This window comes from Xiphophorus couchianus, chromosome 10, assembly GCF_001444195.1.
Source record: "Xiphophorus couchianus chromosome 10, X_couchianus-1.0, whole genome shotgun sequence".
Lineage (NCBI taxonomy): Eukaryota > Metazoa > Chordata > Actinopteri > Cyprinodontiformes > Poeciliidae > Xiphophorus > Xiphophorus couchianus.
Genome location: NC_040237.1, coordinates 7,422,265 through 7,442,629, shown reverse-complemented (window position 1 = coordinate 7,442,629; position 20,365 = coordinate 7,422,265). Strand labels below are relative to the sequence as shown.

General features: G+C 37.8%; 2 protein-coding genes across 3 annotated transcripts; both read left to right on the top strand.

Moving 5' to 3' along the window:
* The first annotated feature begins 678 nt into the window (after nucleotides 1-678).
* Nucleotides 679-20,046, top strand: fads6 (fatty acid desaturase 6). 2 transcript variants are annotated; one of them, XM_028030083.1, is made up of 7 exons: nucleotides 679-802; nucleotides 8,944-9,755; nucleotides 13,047-13,213; nucleotides 14,778-14,958; nucleotides 15,120-15,307; nucleotides 17,978-18,157; nucleotides 18,364-18,513. In XM_028030083.1, exons 2-7 carry the CDS (start codon nucleotides 9,500-9,502, stop codon nucleotides 18,511-18,513), a joined length of 1,122 nt encoding a protein of 373 aa, XP_027885884.1. In that variant the 5' UTR covers nucleotides 679-802; nucleotides 8,944-9,499. The 2 variants fall into 2 exon arrangements, with proteins under 2 accessions (XP_027885884.1, XP_027885885.1); XM_028030084.1 differs by lacking the exon at nucleotides 679-802 and having other exon boundaries at nucleotides 9,500-9,755; nucleotides 18,364-20,046.
* On the top strand, nucleotides 802-8,540 carry ush1gb (Usher syndrome 1Gb (autosomal recessive)). Its single transcript, XM_028030082.1, has 3 exons — nucleotides 802-1,693; nucleotides 5,149-5,596; nucleotides 6,779-8,540. The coding sequence occupies exons 1-3, from the start codon at nucleotides 1,530-1,532 to the stop codon at nucleotides 7,598-7,600; spliced, it is 1,434 nt and encodes a 477-aa protein (XP_027885883.1). The 5' UTR covers nucleotides 802-1,529; the 3' UTR covers nucleotides 7,601-8,540.
* Nucleotides 20,047-20,365: the final 319 nt, after the last annotated feature.

Here is a 20,365-nt window from a genome sequence, read left to right as displayed (position 1 = left end):
AGAGTGGGTGGACCTGGCTAAACTTTATTTACCAAATGATACCCTTGGAAATAATAAAAAGTATGAAGAACGGATAAAATGCATAAGTTTGAGCTGCCTACTTTCTGAATCAGTTTGCTACAGTCAGTCAAACTAAAATGGAAAAATAATTTCTGTACCTACTGGATGTGTTACTGTGAGGGCATTCGGTCAAATATACTATAAATTAGTTTATAGTGAAAATACGTTTGTAATTGTGTGACTATTAAGAATATATATTTTTTTAAATTTGGGTTTTGGAATTTGATCCGAGTAGGACATCTGTACTACAATCTTCGTATCTTTGTAGAAACGTGACCGAGTGAGCGCTCTTACGAGTAAACAATATCTGACGTATTATTCTTCAGTAACCTTGGCAACAAGAATTTAGGCAGTTGGGGAGGCAGTAAACGTTTATACGATTTGTACGTACCTTGGAAAACTTTCGTCTTTGTAAGTATTTATGTGTTTGTAAAGCGCCTGTTGTTTTTTTTTTTTTTTTTGGCTGATAAAATGTAGAGCAGTGTGCATCTTTGAATGTGGATTTAAGAGGAGTGATGCATTTTTTCTTTTGTTATATTTTCAGTTACAAAAACATTTTGAATGTAGCAAGGTGAGTGCATTAGCTAATAATGTATTTTTTCCCCTCCAGCTTATAAAAATCAAGTTTTTTGTGGAAACCTTTTACTAGTTGTTCGCTAACGTGTAGCTAATGACGTGTTGTGAGGACAGTGACCCCCTGGTGACCCCAACAAGGCGATTTCTGACAAGCAAGGGATATAAAGTAAAATGTTTGAGAACCTACTGAATATGACTGCATGCGACTGAATCAGACTTTCAACTATTTTTTTTAAAGAATCTCACTGGCCTAAAAGAAAATACATGGTCAGAACTGAAAAGTCGTGTGCATCAGGCGGCAACCTGTTTGGCCCAAATCATATCATTTGAAAGGTAATTCTACCAAAGAATTCTAAGGAAATGTACGTCAAATGTAAAGGTAACATCCAAAAATGTCTCATTCCAACATTTATTGTTTAATCTGTTTCAATGTCAAACGGTAGGAAAGGAAGGTGTGTTTGTCCTTGTTCTATTTCTTGTTATTGGAACAAGAAAAGATAATTCGAGCAGTCGGGCTGTTTTTGATTTTAATATTTGATCATTGTACACCTCACCAACACTTAAAAGTTGTGCGGGTTGTAACTAAAAACATCTATATAAAAACAATAACATTAAAGAGGATGCTGAAATTTAACTTGTCGGGATTCGAAATTATCTTCAAAACTGAAGGATGCTCCAGGTTCGACCTATACGTGAAGCGGGGCGCGTCTTTACGTGGAGACAACTCCGCCCATTCCTGACTTGCAGCAGGCCGACGTCTCTAAGCAACCAGCTGCCCAGCATTGGGCTCTGCAGGCCGCAGAATCAACAGCGTCCCGGACAGAACCAAGAAGTCAGCTCTTCAAAGGGACTAAAAGGTTATGGACTGGAGCTGGAATTAAGCCAAGGCCGCTATGAATGACCGGTACCACCGGGCGGCCCGGGACGGCTACCTGGACATCCTGAAGGAAGCCACTCGGAAGGAGCTGAACGCCCCGGACGAAGATGGGATGACGCCGACCTTATGGGCCGCTTACCACGGCAACCTGGAGGCTCTCCGGCTCATCGTTGGCAGAGGGTGAGTCCGTAAAAAAAAATCTTTATTGTTTGTTTATAAATAAATATGTTATAGAGTTTGAAACGTAAAATAAGAACTATATTTAACCAAATCAAGGTCTGGTTTAAAATCGAGTTATTATTATTATTATTGATAAAACAAAATTGATAAGAAATAAAATATTTAGAATAAATGTTACTTCCTTCCACAGTTTAATCAGTGGAGGGACATATAGAAGGTTTTACAGCCCCACTACATAGAAAGGTCAGGTTAAACAAGTGAATGCACACTGTGACAGCTTCATGTTCAGTTATGATCAATTTTAGAACAGACCAGCCTGGTCTGCAGGCCAGCACTCTAAATCATATCCAGAAGCCATCAGTAATAATTTCACTCAACTAGATTAAAAATGATCTAAAAATCCATTGTGTTTGGCTTAATGTCTATGTTGAGATGCAGGAAATGTTTTAGGATCAATATCTACTGAGGTTTCCAAGCTACAATCAAAGCAGGATGCTGATCAAAGTGGCTCCTTGTTATCTGTTGAAGCAGAATGAAACAATCTGGGTGCCCTTTATCGTGCAGCTGATTGCAGGTTTATAGGGCATGCAGTGATGCCAAGGACAGCCGACTCTTGGAATGGTCACAGAGATTGACAAATTGTTGCAATGAATGTGTCAATAACACAGGAATTCCTGGAAGATTTGTATAGTTGCTTTTTTACTACAGTGGCCAACTTTTCAATATAGCAAAGAATCTTCTTTGTTTTTATACTACAGTTAGAATGTCTATTCAGCCATGTTTCCAAATTTTCATTTATTTATTTTTGCCCAATAGAATCTACTTTAAGCCAAGAAACAACATATTTACAAAGAATGTACAGTAGATACATATGTATTAAAAGAGAAACAATTTGAATTTGTTGATGAAAAACTTTAACACTGCTAAATGTGTAGGGCCCTGGAAAAATATTTATATGCCGTTAACTTTTCCATCTTTTGTCGCCTTGCAATTAAATCTCAGTGTTTACTTTATGTTACTGGGATTTTATATTATAGACCGGAGTACCCAGAGAGAACCCACGCATTCACAGGGAGAACATGCAAACTCCATGCAGAAAGACCCTGGGCTGGGAAACCGCCTTGCTACAAGGCAACAGTGCTACCAACTGCGCCACTGTGCAGCCCTTCAGCTTCATCTCTTGTATTTTAATTTACATTTACATAGTAGCATGTGCACACTGAAAGTCATAGAATCCAAAGGGAAAGTGTCATATTGTTTATGTCTTCAAGCTTGTAGTTCATGATGATTGTATACATGTCTTAAGTCAAAATATTTATCACTCACTGCTGTGATGGATAATTTGATCATTTGGAATACCAGAAAGGTGACTTAAATTAACATAAAGAATCTAATGTTTTGCTGTCTTAAACAATCTATTTTAAGTCCAAAGCACCACAGTGAGCCCCAGTGTTTTCTATGACTGAGCACACCTGCAGGGAAAAGCTATGTTTTGAAAATGCTGGACCCCTGAGCTACATTTAGCTTAGCTACCATTACCTTTAAGGAAGGGGACATTTCAGGATGCTTTTAGGGTAGTTTTATCTAGCTTAGTGTCTAGAAATAAAGGAAAAATACCCCTTAAAGAAGCAGATGATACTAAGGCCCGCTCCGTTTTAACAATTCTAAGTATTAATAATGAGGAGGCAGCACAATAATTCAGATTATTCAGATTATGTAATGTCCTCCCTGATGTTTCCCTCATGATTGACGGATGAAAGAAAGCATATTCATGGGCACATGATCTCCAAATGACATGCAGAATTTCCTTCCTGAAACAATTCGTCTTCCTGCTGATCGGACCAAAGTGGGTTAATGCAGTGCATTGATGAATCAATAGTTATGCCAGCTCCTGTAATTAGTCTATCGTGGCTGAAGGTCCAACACTGGTTTAATTTTATAACACAATTGGTGAATATCAAAATACATTTTGTATTGGTACATAAAAATTAAGCACAATGGTACAGCAACATATTTTCTTACCTGAGAAACTATTTGCCAACAAACAACACAGACTCCACCACAGTCATTGTCATGGCAAAATAATATTTATTACAGAAATATTTTTCTGTATTGGAGAATCTCTGAGGAAATCTGAAAAGCTTGCCCAGTTCTCTTGTGTTGTGAATAAACAGCTACATATATTTTGGTTAGAAAAGTGTTTTTGGCAAGAAAACAATTGTCCTCTGTTTACAATTAGAGACGGTCACACTCCACTGTAACATACGTGATATTCTCACTCTGTATATGGCAATGGTGTTTAAGTTTTAGAGGTTCAATCATTTTAATTACATTTAATTACACTTAGAATAATAACAAGCAAACACCTAAACTATTCTGTTGCATTTCATATCCCATATTTTTCTTGGGATTAAAGGAAAAATGAGTGCCAAAAACAACTCGAGTTGCATTAAATGATTTTTAATGACTTACGAATAAAGTCTCACAGTCAGCTTTCTGAGAACAATTGCTCTTGACAGCAGCCACATATTTTCATGTTTCAAGAAAACAAATTTGTTTTTTGTTGTTTATCTCTGCTTTATCACCTCTAAACTAGAGCTACATGTTATCAGATTACTGTCTGAGCTACGTAGGTGTGATTCCTGTTGCATGTTACTACAGTGATACATTTCCCGCCATTGCAACTGGATCTGCATTACAGCTTTTAAACCAACAGCAGAACGAAGAACTTTAAAATGGTCCATCAGGGTCACAGGCTGAAAATAAAGTCAGAGGTGATGCTGATGAGGCCGATGGCCCTGTTGTGGTGACTGCATGTTCGTGTGTGAAAAAAAGACTTTGGGTGTGTGGGATGAATAATGCAACGTCACCTCTGTCATGTTTAACCTGCAGAGCTTCAATTATTAATCATGGACTTGACGTGTAAGAGGAGGGAAAAAAAGAAAGAAAGTTTGTCGCTGCTGCAGCTGAATGCTCCTGTTTATGTTCTTGATAACGATACAGTAACACCTGGGGGAATGTACTGCATATTGAGGCTACTACTTATAATTCATTAATATCAGGAGGAAGGAGAAAAAACTGGATTTTTATGAAAATCAGTTTGCCCGACTACCTCTAATTATTTTAAAATTAGAATTTACTCTTGTGAGAAGATAAATACTGTTTCTGTTCTATTCTATTCTATTCTACCTTTAAAATGAAGTTAATCAAGGAACAAGTGTTAGTTTATTTTAGCCAGTTCTGATCCTCTTAATGATCATTTGTAGATATCTAATTAATTTGAAGAAAAAATCCTCTCCTAGCTGACTAAATTAACTCACACTCACAGTTAAAGTAGATTCTTGCCTTTTCTACAAGAAATCTCCCAGTGTTTACAGCCGAAAAGAAAACCTTTAAAATTAGCATTAGAATCAGTTCAATGAATTTAATTAGACATCTCCTCTCCTGTTTCTTAGAGGTGATCCAGACAAATGTGACATCTGGGGGAACACGCCGCTCCACCTGGCAGCTGCCAACGGCCACCTGAGTTCGCTCTCCTTCCTGGTAGCTTTCGGTGCCAACCTTTGGTGTCTGGACAATGACTATCACACACCTCTGGACATGGCAGCTGCCAAGGGCCACATGGATTGTGTTCGATATCTGGACTCCACCGCCTCCAAGCAGATCACCCTTAACCCAAAGCTGGTCAGTAAGCTGAAGGACCGAGCATTTCGGGCTGCGGAGCGTCGCATCAAAGACTGTGAGAAGCTCCAAATGAGGCACCGGGAGCGCATGGAGAGGAAGTTCATGAAGGAGTCAGTGGCTCTGGATAACCTGGATGCTATTAGCTTCTCCAGCTACACCAGCAGCAGCACGCTAAGCCCCAAGTTCAACACAGTCACCTCCAACATGCCATATTCACAGGTGGTTATGAGTCAGATGTAAACAAGCATTATATTATATGTCTTCTATATGCCAATAATGGTTTTTATGAGAAAAATTGAGATTATAACAATTTTTTTTACTATGTACTATGCATTGTTACTACATGACACCGAATTTAAGAACTTGATGAAGACTTAGCCCACAAACCCAAGGTTTTGTTTAAGCATAGAAACTGGTTGTTTTTGACTGGTTAGTTTCATCTTTAACATTTTACTCTAAACTCTCCTGGTAAGGTTAGTTGTTGATTAAATAGTTAAGGAAGTGCTAAGTTTTGAACCAGAGGAGTAAGGAAAAGGGGCAGAAAGCTTACCCAAGGGTGTTGGAAAGGAGGCTCCGAATGATTGTCAAACATTGATCCTCAATCAAAAACAGCAGTGTAAGTTTTGCTCTGGTCATTGGACAGAGGAACAGATACTTACCCTTATAGAGTTGATGAGGAAATCATTGTAGTATGGTTGTCCAGACTGTGTTTTGTGGATTTAGGGAAGTACTTGATGTGGTGTTCAACAGTAATATAGTAGGAGGATGGTAAAATGAAATGAGGCCTTGCATGTAGTAATCTATGCCCTACTCTGCTCTGCTCTTGTGTGGACTCAGCCTTACAGACACAGTAAGGAGCTCCAACAATAGAAGCAAGCTTATAGTAGAATGGCTACTCCTCTGCATCAAAAGTGTTTAGATGTGTGGTCAGGATGTCAACTGGATATCTCGTATCGGAGGTTTTCTCAGCACATCTCCGAGCAGGCTAAAAACTCACTGGGGGGATTTTTTAGAAAGAATGTGAGGAATCTTGTCCTTGGATAAGCAAAAGACATAAAATGGATAGATAATATCTTGTGATGGCACAATGGATCAGAAGATAGATGGGTTGGGTCCTCATCTGGTCTATTGTGGTAGTAAATAACCTGAGCATAAACAAAAGCTTCTGCCATCTAATGGCCAGACATACTTTCTGTATTCTTCCATTGTCAGATTGAAGTGTAAAAATAAACATCAGAGGTTGTGAAGTGGAGTCTTTGAGGTCTTTGTCAACAGTGTTTTCTATTGGTAGACTTTTTATTGGTATTTTTGAAAACAAAAGTTATTTTGAAAAATGTGCCTATGTTTGTTTTTGTTTTAAGACCTTAAATTTTGTTTTAAGCAAGCTGGTTTTATTTCCAGGCTACGCTGCATTCAACAGCCAAGGGCAAGGCCAAGATTCAGAAGAAACTGGAAAAGAAGAAGCAGGTTGATGGAACGTTCAAAATCTACGAAGATGGGAGAAAGAGTATCCGCTCACTCACTGGCTTGCAGCTTGGTAGCGACGTCATGTTCCTCAAACAAGGCACCTATGCCAACCCCAAAGAGCGGGCCCGTCTCAACATCCGGGACATGTTCCCCCGGGAAAATTATGACGATGTTGACACAGTTTCTCGTGCCATGAGTGACCCAGGCCTCTATGAAGCTGCTTATTCAGAAATCAGTGCAGACTCTGGGCGGGACTCCCTTTTCACACGACCTGGGCTTGGCACCATGGTGTTTAGAAGGAACTATATGACAGGTGGCATGTTCGGGATTGGAGGACGAGATGAAGGAAGTGTTGTAGGAAGTGAACCTGTTGGTCGAGCACCTAATGTCCGTCTGCGTGGACGCCTGCCTCAGTGCTCTCCTAGCTTTGATGAAGACAGTATTGGCAGCGCATTTAGCCTACAGGAGAGGAACCTGCAAGAATTACCTTGGGAAGAGGTTGACATCGGGTTGGATGAGGATATGGAGCCAGAGAATAACCCTCTGGAAACTTTTCTTGCCTCTCAGGGCCTGAGTGAATTCTTGCCGATGCTCAGTCGGGAGAAGATTGACTTGGAAGCACTGTTGCTATGTTCAGATCAGGACCTCAGTAGCATTCATATCCCATTAGGCCCTAGAAAAAAGATGCTAGATGCCTGCAAGAGGCGTCTCGATGTTCTCGAAGAACCAGAAGCTATTGAGGACTCTGCGCTTTGAGACTTTATCTGTTTTATAGCGGGAGTATCATCTTACATCTTCATTCCCAGCAGATAGATTCATGACAGACTTTGGCTAATATCATGGGGCAAAACAGAACATGTATTGTCTTTGATCATTTTAATCACTAATCAGCAGGAAATGGTACTTTTTGGTTCCAATTCAAAATCATCAAAGGTAAAGCATGTCAACAAACTCGATTATGGCCCTTTAACGGTTCCATCACTGGTTTGGGTTTGTTTATCTCCAAAAAATCATTGCCACCATCTTGTGGCTACCATCTGTAACTGCACTCAATTTCATGCTGTAGGTTCTCCTAGATAAGAATTGTCAAGAACATAGTTTATTTGAATAAGACAGATTTACATAAATCTAAATCTGTCTCCATATTATGAGTCTACACACAAATATTAACAAACTAAATAAAACTAATTATAAATTTTACAATAAGATACAGGTTTTGGTTTTAACATTTTTCCACAAACAGGTAAGTTTCTATTGATTCACCTCCAATAAATTCTGCTTTATTGTTACTGTACATCTCTATTGCTCCATTGAAGAAAAAATCTTAATTCAAATATTGTACTTTAAAACAAAATATTTTTGTTTGGCATATGTACATTATTGACCATACTGTATGTTTGTGATAGACACTAATCTGAGACTGCTGCAGACATGGTGGTAACAGTAAGACGATGTGGTGTCAGGACTAAGTTACGTGAGTTTGCGTAAGATAAAGCTGCAGTTTCAGGTTGCTGCATGTCGCATCACCTTTCAGTTCTGGATGTATCTGCACCAGAGGGCATGACCCTGCATGTATGATCATTTTAATTTTTTTGTAATAACTGCCTGAAAATGTTCACACAAACATTATATCTTTTATTAAAATAAAGTAAAAGAGTTCATTGTGAGCTTGTTGTACTCATACATTGGCATGAATGCATTAAGGCTGTTGAAATTCAACTTGTCTTAAATTTTGTTAGATTTATGTAATTGTGGTTCTCAGTACCTCCCCTTTTGGGGTAGAATTTTCTGTGTTTTTAACTTTTTTCTTAGAAGCCATTTTCCACTCTTTTTTTTTTTTATTTATTAGCATTAGTAAGCTGTTCTGATATTTTATGTTTTTTTCTCCCTCTTCTTTGTTGCACTTAGCTATTTTGTCATTTTAGGTATTGTTTTTATGATTTTATTTAGCACATCATTCCCTTTTCTTGGACCTCACAGTTTTGTAACACTTCTCCAACATTTTTGTATTGTTGCTGAACCCAGCCTGAAAAATACAATTCAATTTAGAAAAATACAAGGACAATTCTAATTTCCACATATTTTTTCCCCTTTCCAAGTCAGATCCTGTTTATCCAATCATTCAGATTCCAGAGGAATGCAGATTAATGTGAATGAACTTCTAAAAGAAAAAGCTATCTTCCTACTTTGAAAAAAACAGAAGTGGACGCTGTTGCTCAGCCTTCGCCTTTCCCAGGATGTTTGCCAAGGTTACAGCAGCAGAGGGGAGGGGGAAGAGGAGAGCACACAAAGGCAGAGAAACAACGAAGGGGAGAGCGTCATGCAGAATGCATGAGACACCAGAGAGGGGGAACTGAAGCAGATGCATTTTTTTTCTGTAGGATTTCTGAATCCATCCTGTTAAATCTTCAGCCAGTGCCTCATTAGATTCAAAGTCAAGGCGAGGAGGAGGAATGACATACAAAAAAGGTGGGATGGGAGGATCCAGAACAGCTACAGGAAGGGGGTCGGGCTTCTCTGACAGTGATCCTCACCAACAGGGAGTTTGTTGTCAGTGTTGACTTTCCTCAGTGGACTTTGCGTTCAGTGTTGCAGCGTTTGGCTCCGGCTGCTCTCAGGGGGAGACTGTGACTCTGTCCTGAGCCGGTCTTCAGCATGCAGAGTGTACAGGATGAATGCCGAGAAATTCCAGAAATCCAGAATGACCGAGGATGGGGTGGTGTGCTAAAACTGAGAAGCGGAGTGCTTTCAGAGCTGACAAATAGAGGAGGAGAAGAGGATGTGGGGAAAGAGTCTCTGATGATGGAGCTGACCAGGCTGGTGCAGAAGGTGATGAAAGAGAGCAGCTGGTGGGAGAAGAGGGGAGTGGACTGCAGCATCCTGACTGCAGCATTCCTGTGCCTAGTACCTGGTAAGGAATAACTTAACACATCTCTAATCATAAGAGATAGCAATCTGAGGTATCGAAACATTTTAAACTGACTAAAATGACTCATTGTGTTCAAAATGTTGACAAATGACATAAAAACTATAAAAGATTTAATATGTTTCATTACAATTGTATGGTCAACACAAATTTCAATATAAATCCAGCTGATCTGGTATGCCATCAGAGGGTTGCTGGAGAACATTTATGAATAAACAGAACTAGTATGATCAAGGTACACAGCAGACAAGTGACTGGAGGATCAACGATGATCTATAGTTCAGGTGGAAGAAATCTTTTGGCAGGACATGTTTACCAATAGTCATCTATGGGAGCAGGTGATCAAGTCATATGAGACCAGGAAATGATCACTGTACAACCCCTGAACACAGCATTTCCACAGCGAAACATGATGATGGCAGAATCATGCTGTGAGGAAGCTGGTAGGAATTAAATGGATGATGGTCGGAGTTAAATGTAGGACAATCAATGGGGGGAAAGCTGTAGGAGCAAATGTTAAAATGGCTTAGTTAAAGTCCAGTCCTCCATCCAAGCTGACTTACCTTGAACTATTTTTGCCATAAATGTGTAAGGCTGTTAGAGACCTTGCCATTTTTTGTAAATTGCCTTAAGATGACGTGTTGCAATTTGACACTAACTAAATAAACTGAAATGAATACACTAAAATATTTTCTAATTTGTAAAAGAATTTGTAAATTGTGCATCATTCTACTTTTATCTGAAACAGTGGGGTCTGAAATCTGAAACCAAGCTGATTAGCACAAGTTTATGGATTTAGAATTTGTAGGGGCCAGAGACATTAATGAAGTTTAACAACCCCATGTGACTGTGTGTATATATGATCGAGAGCACACACTGCAGTCTGGATTTTAGATCAAACGAAATAAAAAACAAACCACTAATATTCTTTTTACTTCATGCACATAATGAGCTGCTGAATCTTCCTACATAATGGAGATGTGTAAATTTACATTTAAATTAAAGAATGACCTTTAATCTACATATGAAGTGATGTAAGGAATGTTGTATGTGATGAAAGGTGTCAGATACGAGGAGCCCTGCTGTCTCTGGTGACGAATAAGGTTTCATTTTACCAGATCTGCTTGCTAATTTACCTCAAGCTGGAGATGCTCCTAACTGTCCACCACTTCTTTAGATTTTGTTACTAAGTAAGGAAAAAAAATATATCCTTAAACTGAAACTTGATTATTTGTTCTTCAAGTTTTCTATAACTTATTTAAAGCTTTTATTTAGACTTTAGCAGATTTTTTCCCCTTTTTGTTTCTGGTTTCTGTAGTTATTAGTTAACAAAATGGGGGTACAGGGCAAGTGGAGAACAAAAGGGGAAGATTGAGAACTTAAAAAAAGCTAGCTGGAGCAGATTAACAGAATCTGACAGCAAAGACCCACTGGATGACCTTTGTGATTCATCATCTTTCAGTTGATCTTCTACTTTGTGTTAAGTTCTTATCTATTATTTGACAATAATCTTGTTGGAACTTTTTTCTGCCTATTGAACAATATTATTTTTGGACTGAATGATGTTACATCTGCAGTGATTTCAGTAAAGCAATTAGAAACGATTGTGTCTTTTTGGCAGGCTGCTGTTAAGATTTATGCTTTGACACAGCAAACTTCACAAAGTTTTGGAGTACTGCCATGGTTGAGGTTATCATATATCAGAATTGGCTTAATTAAAGCATATGTACTACCAGGTACTTGACTAAAAAAGTGAATCACATAACATCCAGAATGTACTGTCAAATCTCTTACCATATATGCACACAGACCCATTTGATACACCTGATTAATTTCTTGCTGATGTTATCTGCCAATCGCTTAGTAACAATTCATTTCATTTAGGCATCTAGATGTGGCGCAGGCGACTTGCCGTAGTTTTAGCAGAGCTTCTCTGCTTTTCATCCAGAGTCACCATGGGCCTCTGGGCTCCATCTCTGATCAGTGCTCTCCTTGTTCAGCCTTTAAGTTTAGGTGGACAGCCTTGTCTTGGTAGGTACCTGAACTCTTTCCATTTCCGGACGATGGATTGAGCAGTGTTCAGTGAGAAGTTCAAAGCTTGGTCATTCTTTTTATAACCTAAGGGGTCTTTAAACTTTCCCACAATGTTATTCCTTACCTGCTGTGTCTGCTGTGTTCCTGATTTCATGATGCTGTTTGCTCTCCAATATTCTCTTAACCAACCTCTCAAGCTGTCACAGAGCAGCTGTATTTGTACAGAGATTAGATTACACACAGACTGACTCTATTTAACAATTATCATGCAACTTCTGAGGGCAATTGGTTGCACTGGGAGAAACTGAAAGGTACACACTGCACTTTTCAGTTTTTTATTTATAAAAAAACTGTTTTGAATCATGTATATCTTTTTTCTACTTCTCAATTGTATACCACTTTATATTTTGGTCTTTCATATTACGTCCAATAAAATATATTTATATTTGTGATTGTAATATGACAAAATATGGAAAGGTTCAATGGATATGAATACTTTTGGAAGCTACTATATGTTAATTTATGAAGCTAAAGACAACATATTTTAATTTTAAAGTTTAATCAGTCAGGACCGATTTCTTTATCCAACTTTAGTTAGTTGAGTTTGTTAGTTTTTAAACATTTGTTTCTTTACAGGACTCCCACAGCGTTTGAGTCAGCTCTGTACTTTGACTGGACTCTTGATGCACCTGGCTTCATTTCTTTTTCAGCCATTCTGTTGAGGATTTTTTGCGGTGTTTGGGATCATTGTCCTGTTGATGGCCCAGTTTGGGCCAGATCTCAGCTTGGTTCATTCAGATGCATATTTGCAAACCTAAACCATGCTGCCATGTTCTCTTAGGAGAGAAGAGGCTTTCTCCTTCAGCCCTTCTGAACAATCCACACTTGTTCAGGCTTTTTCTAATCATCCTATCACAAACTTTAACATTTGACATTCTAGCTGAGGCCTCTGGTGTCTGAGGTTGAGCTCTTAGGCTTGTTAGAAAACTACCAGAACAAAGACTAAGACTGACCGTCATTTTTTTTTCTTTTGTCCTTCTTGTTTAGGTATTTAGCCTATCTATTAGAAGCTGTTTCAGCCTTTTAGTACAGAAACTATAAAACTAATGTGGCACAGCAGGGATAAAAATATTTTATTAAAATCCAGTTTAAAGCAATGTTAAGAAACAGAGAGTCAAGAGTTTTAAGTTAATGTAAAAACAATTCTATAGACACAATTATCTCCTGTTATCTGTCTTCCAGCCTTCCTGCTGCTAGGCTCGTCTCAGCTGCTGTGGTTTACCTTGGGGATGCTGTTGATGGGCTTGGCTCATGCCGTCATCACCGTCAAAGGGACACATCTGGCCAGTCACGGGGCACTCTGTGAGTCGCACACCTGGGCAAAGTTCTGGGCCATCTTCTTCATCGAGGTATGCAGAATACAAAACAATCTGCTACCATATCAAAATTTAAAACAAAAATAACTTGTGCTGGATATTCTTACTCTCACTTCTTTGGCAAAGCTAATGCTAAAAAGGTGAGAGTAAAAAAATATCAACTATAAGTTAATATCTTATGTGAAGGGCCTTATTTATGTTTTTCTTTGTCTATGCTTTTCACACAATCATGTTCTTCCTGACAGAGACATGCTTCCATAAAACCCTCTCAAAGGCCCACCAGCTCCTGATTGGTCAGTTCCAAAAATATGAAAAGCTTTCCATCTGAAATTTAGCATTTAAAAATTGCTTTAAAGTTGGTACAGAAATCAAAAGCTTTTTGATCATTTTTCATTAAACCACAAACTGGAATACTGCGACAGACTGGCGACCTGTCCAGGGTGAACCCCGCCTCCCGCCTGGAACGTAGCTGGAGATGGGCACCAGCAACCCTCCCGACCCCATTAGGGACAAGGGTGAACAGTCAATGGATGGATGGATGGACAAACTGGAATATCAGTAACTGTCTGCAATGATTGTTCTTTATTCAGTTTGACTTTTAGGAAGCTCAGAAGACACACGTATGATTGATTAAGTGTTCAGTTGAGCTCAGAATGCTACCTCAATATCAATTTGTTTTTATAACTTTTTACTTTACTCAGTTGAATAAAAAACATGTTTAATACCAGGGCTATAGTTTAAACATTACCAAAGTTATAATTCAACTATTACTCAATGACATCAATATTTTTGGAGTGACCATCACAAAGCCCTAAAAAATTGTTAGATTTTCTAAAGTGTATGAACGAGATGGCCTATAAACCTGACCAATTTCACACCAGTTCCTTTAGAAGGAATGGACCAAAGTGCTGTCAAACTACTGGGAGAACGTCATAGAAAAATAGCTAAAGCCTTTGACAAAAAAAGTCATACAGTATAAAAAGGTAATTGGTTAAACAGTATGGAAATTGGAAAACATCTGATTTCAAAGAAAATTTAAAACAAACACTATATCTCTCATTATCCTGCCATTTAGCAACTATAATTAATTTTAGTCATTCTAGCTGAACTTTTACCAATGCATATAAATATCTAGTTTCAGAGGTAAATGGACTGAACTTGTATCACACTATCCTAGATGCACTCATTACTCCAGTAACCATAACAAAAACTTGGCAAAAACCCTCACAACCACAGAAAGAGCAAAATAAGTTCCAGTTGAGATTTAAACATGTTATCTTTCTGTGCTGCAAAGCAGAACATGTTTTTGCTTAAACCATTCAGTAACCTCAAATAACCTGAGCATCCAGAAACTCAGTTCACTGACCTTGCCTAATTAAACATGGATATTTATTAAATATGGTGGTATTTCATAAGCAAAACATTTGTATCATTGCCTTCTCTCTTAACCTTTGACCAGATACCTCAAAATGTAAACAAAAAATATAATCGATTCATAGTTTGTATCCAATCTCTGCCTAAACACGTGTGCATTGACTGAGATATGTGTAGTTTTAACGTCTGTTTTTTATTTTATTAATTTTTTTGGTCTGCTCAGATCTGTGGCTCATTCTCAGCCCAAGCAGGCATACATGGCCACATTAAGATGCATCACGCCCACACCAACATCATTGGACTCGGCGACTCCAGCGTCTGGAAGATTCCCTTTCTGCCTCGCATTATCTACTTGTTCATGGCCCCCCTATCTGTGCCGGTCATCACTCCACTTGTTGCTCTAGGTTAGAAAGTTGTTTTGTTGGTTTTTTTTCACTGTAGGTTCATTTGTAGAGTTACTAAAATGACTACCAGCATAAAGTTGAGATAGTTTTCTAACTCTTTGGTGTCCTACATGTCTCTCTCATCAGTGTTAATTTAATTTGAGTGATATATTTGTTTTCAGCTCATCTTAAAGGAAATTCTTTAGGCATGGTGGTCCGGACGGTCCTGATGATTGCATTGGGCCTGTATTCACAGTATTGGCTCCTCATAAACGTGTCCGGGTTCAGGTCGATGCCCGGAGCCTTGTTATGCATGCTGGTGTGCAGAGCCATGTTCTCCATTCCGTACATCCATGTCAACATTTTCCAGGTGACAACACAGTGCCTGCATTTCCATACATGCAAATCGTATGGAGACAAATTGTCTTCTTTTAAGAAAGACTGGTTTCAAAACTAACATATGAGAAAACATTTTTAAAACAGATAAAAATCCATACAATGCATAAAACAAATTGACTGAAACGACCAAATAAGAAAAGGTGTCAAAAATGAGTAATCAATGAAATCGGAAACAACATACATATTTTAAGTGTCCTTTTGCTGAATTGAGTTGCAAAACTTCAAATCCAGCTGTAGTTTGTATTAAGTAAAAGAGTCAGTAAAAAAATGCTTTTTTTCTCAAGTTGTGTACATATTAGAGGAACAGTTAAAAAAAAGGTCCAAATGGAACATGCAGGTGCTTTGTTAGATTAACATTTAGGGATTTGCTACAGAGATAGCAACCAAGTTATTAATTTATAAATCACAGTGAGGAGTGTTGATATAAATTACAGTAAGAAGGCAACTGCTACATTGTCCTTTTACTGTTGAATAAAAAAATTACTAATTTCTAGAACCATAGCTCTTATGTTGCCGTTTTTAAATATTTTTTTTTAAGAGGGACTTAAAATAAGGTTTGTATGAAAATATTATACCGCTAGTAAATATTTTCAGGATTTAGCTGTTTGAGAAGGAACAAATTTTACTGAACAATTTGCCCAGTTGCCCAGTTGATTTTCTGCAAACAACAGAAAATCAACTGGAACAATTTTTGCATGACATGAAATGTGTATCATCAGTATGAAAATAGAGATAGACACCTTTCAAATTCTGACCTATATTACATGTATAAATTGGACCAAAAAATTAGACCCTAATTCAGAACCTTGAGGGATAACAAGAAGAAAGACCACAGATTTAACACCTGACCAGTAAATTAACCATTTAAATTTTTCTTTAAAGTAATAAAGGATAACTCAAAAATGAATAAAAATGAACAGCTGCATTGGAAATACATCAAAGCTACACAAGAGTAATTATTTAGTAATATTTTAGGGTAAAATCATATTTGAATAAACTACATTATAATACAATGTTTGTCAACAGAGTTAATTGTTTTTTTTTTTTACATGTTCTGTCTACATGTTTATGGACATTTTTGTTTCAAACTATGTCAACTTGTTCATTTTTATTTATTATTTTTTAGTTTTTGACTTAAGTGTGCCATTTAGAAAAAATACTCCACTCACAAACCAGCTTCTTTTCATTTCATGCCAAAAATTCACCAGGGAACTTTTTATTACAGGCTCTGTGGGAAACTAATAGACACCAGTATTGTGTTGCAGTCAGAGAACTAAAGGGATAACAAGAACAATCCAGGCATGATTTTCCAAGAAATGATCCAGGTCATTGTACATTGTTCAGAACAAAGGGTGTGAAGGTGGATTAGAGAACGCAGGTTTCAGATGTTTGTTCTAACTCAGAGGTCAGACTGGAGACCCTCTCTCCAGCGTCTCCTGGGTCTGTGGATGCTGTTGTTGGCTGGTTTCACCTCACCTCCCACCACCCTGGGTTCAAAGCTGTTCGGCTGAGGTTGACCTCTGATTTTACTGGGTTCATCATACTGAGATTGTACTGAATGTATTCTGTAAATCTTATATTTTTCGGTCAATAAGTAAAATCTTAAAACAAGCAACAAAAATATGTTGGAATTCACAGAATTTATTTGCACGATCTCCACAGCTCCAGGATCAATTTACTTGTCCCTCTTTTGAGTAAATTTAAACAGTGACACACCTGAAAGGATAGACCACAGTTTCAGATGCAAGTTAAAGAACTACAGGAATTTTCTTTCCCATCTGTGGACCCTGTGGATTAGAGAAATTGCGCAATAAATTCAATCTTGTGCACCCTGTTGTTTGTTTTATAAACCACAGAGGATGTTTGTAAAATTGTTCCACTCTTTAAAAGTGAAATCCTAAAATTATAGACATCATGACTGCATGTAATTTTTAAACTGGGTCTTTACATAATTAATTTTTCCAGTAAGCAGAAGAAAGTCACTTTGAGGCATTGACTTTGTGTTCCTTGTAGTTCTGCACAATCAAAAAATGTCTCGTTTAATTGGGGTTCATATCCTTAAGTCTGGCACCATTTGTAGGTAATTCCAATTTGTTTAAACACTTAACCTAATTTTTACCTCTTATTTTTAATGGAGTGGAACAGCCAAACATTCCATGCATAGTAAAGTTTAACCCTTTCACAGACTTAAGAGATGAGGTCCATTCTAAATCACAAGCTTTTTACCCAGTGCTCAGTCCTATGCGCTTTTATGAGGGTTTTTTTCTGTGGTTTTAGGAACTCACTGTCTGATGGGACACCCGCCCTTCCAATCCCCCCATGCTCCTATTTCCACACTTTCTGACCATGACATCTGCAAGGCACATCTTGAGCATTGTGCTAAGACTGTGGGAGGGTTAAAGGCTAACAATACAAAACCATCTCAAATTGTTCAAAGTCATAAATTTTGTAATCATTTTAAAAATTTACCTGGTAACATGTAGTGATTAAGAGGTAAAAATAAGTATAATTTTAAGCAAACACCCAACTAGACAGTCATCAGGTCAAAACACCTGCTCCATTGATCAGATGCAGCTCAAAATACAAAGTGGTTGTATCATATTAACCTGAAATGTAATTAAAAAAACATGTCTTGTTGCAGCACATTGGGCTACCAATGTTCTCTCCAACAAAACGGCCGAAAAGGATTTACCAGATGACCCACGGAGTTCTGAACCTGCCCCGCAACCCTATGCTTGATTGGACGTTTGGACACTCTCTGATCAGCTGCCATATAGAACACCACCTCTTCCCCTTTCTGTCAGACAACATGTGTTTAAAGGTGGAGTTACCATTACTGCCTCACGCCATTTTTTTTCTCACCATTACTGCTGTTTGGAATCATTGTCCTGTTAATGCTCCGATTTGGGGCAAGCTTCAGCTGTCTCACAGATGGCCTCACATATGACTGTAGAAATGTTTGGCATACTGAGGAGTTTTATGATCCTGTGATCATGCATAACCCCTGTCTTGCTTCATTCTGTTCAGGTAAAGCCTGTTGTGTCCAAGTACCTGACTGAAAAGAAGCTTCCTTACCAGGAGGACACCTACCTGTCCCGTCTTCACCTGTTCTTTACCAAATACCAGGAGTTGATGGTGTTCGCTCCACCCATCACAGAGCTGGTGGGAGTGCAATGACTAAAGGAGGATGATGTCATCTTTACTTAGGACTAATGACATGTTTCAGCTTATATTGTGCTGATTAAAACAGCCTTTATAACACAAGAAAGGTATTAAAAGAATATGTACTGTAGATAGCTTAAATTATGAGAAGTTTTTAAAACACTAACAGACTTTAAGAGTTACAGTTTAGCTGTTGATTTAATCAAAGACACCAAGATTTAACCCTAAACATTTTCTCTAATCAGCAGCATCGCTCTAACACTTATGTTTCAACTTGGTTTCTGTGTTATAAAGATTCTGTCCATCATTATCCTGACTTACCTCAAACATGTACTGTCTACTACCTCAGCTGAAGTTAGGAAATCACATTTCCACTTTGACAAAGCTGCTAAAGGTGGTGAATCTTTATTTACTACGTAATGATGGAAGACTCCTGCATAAAGAGTTGGCATGGTGTAAACGGGCTAGGTTTCTGTGTCCAAAAGTACAAATCAGGTATCAAATTGTTCTCTTTTGCCTTGTTTAAAGGCATGCACCAGTGCTATGATGGTCAAAGACATAATACCCCCAATAGAATATTCATTTTGCTAATGTTAAGTAGAATATAACGAGTTTGGCAAAGTGGCCAGTGATGTAATATTATTTTGGAGCCAATAATGCAACATTCTGCCCATAGTATAATAAGTTGTTATGGTATCACGGTGAACCATAAGAAAAAATGCAATAACTGCATGGGTTCATCCTGAATCTAACTAACAAATATACTTTTTTGCAAATAATTTAGCATTCTTTCATAAATAAAAGTATTTGCAAATAATATTCTAATTAAAAATGTTGTACTAAAGGTAATCATCAGGTTGTGCCTTACAGCAATATTTTAGGTAAGGATCACTGCAAAATGTGTATCCTTGATGATGGCTAACTGTGGCTCAGTAGATTGAGTAGTTAGTTGTCTTACAATCTGAAAGTTATGGTTTACATTCTGGCTTTCTTGTGCTACATGTCAAAGATTTTTTATTGCCATGTCATTAATATTTTCTTACAATATTGGACAAATGTTATGTTATATAATCCAAAACGTTATTACATTATTGGCAAGTCATTTGATTTATTTCATTCAAAATTCTTATGTTATCGGACTCCACCTCCAGAAATAGTGGCTACATCTATTTTTTTTAGCCACCACACATTCTGTTGAAACAAGTTAATCCCATCTCTCTTTATCCTTTAAATCTTTAAAGCACAAACCTTTTGTAAAAAATCCTGGAATGTGAGATCATGGAACCTTATTTCAGAGGATTAAGCCTTAAACTCAGGCTGTTAACCAGTCATATGCTAAAACTTAAAAGTTATAATCCAATTCTGCAGATGCTTGACATGGTGCATAGTATTGCCATGATTTAGTCTCTTTGTCTGTTATGCTGTGTGGCGTTTGTTTGCACAATTTCCATGACTTTAATAAGTTCTTGCTTTGTTTGGTCATCTGTAATTAGGCCTTTTATCTTTGGATTTAAATGTGATAAATTAAAAGCTTCATTTCTGTCTCTATCCTTGTTCACTTCTTTTCACTTCTCACTGAGTAAAACTTAGTTGAACATGAAAAGCAAAAATGAAATAAGCAAGCTAACTCTTGGAGCAGACCGCAAGATGTTAAGAAATGTCTCAAGAAAACCTCAGGTCAAAAGTCTTCCTTATTCTGGGCCTAGTCAAAGCCTGAGTCCTGATCTCATTGAGATGTGGTGAGCTGACTTGAAACTGGCTGATACATACAAGAAACCCCTCATACATCTCACAGCTGAAAGAAAGCTTTCCTTGGAGCAATACTGACTGGTAGATGCATGGCTTAAAGAATATTTCACTGAAGTGA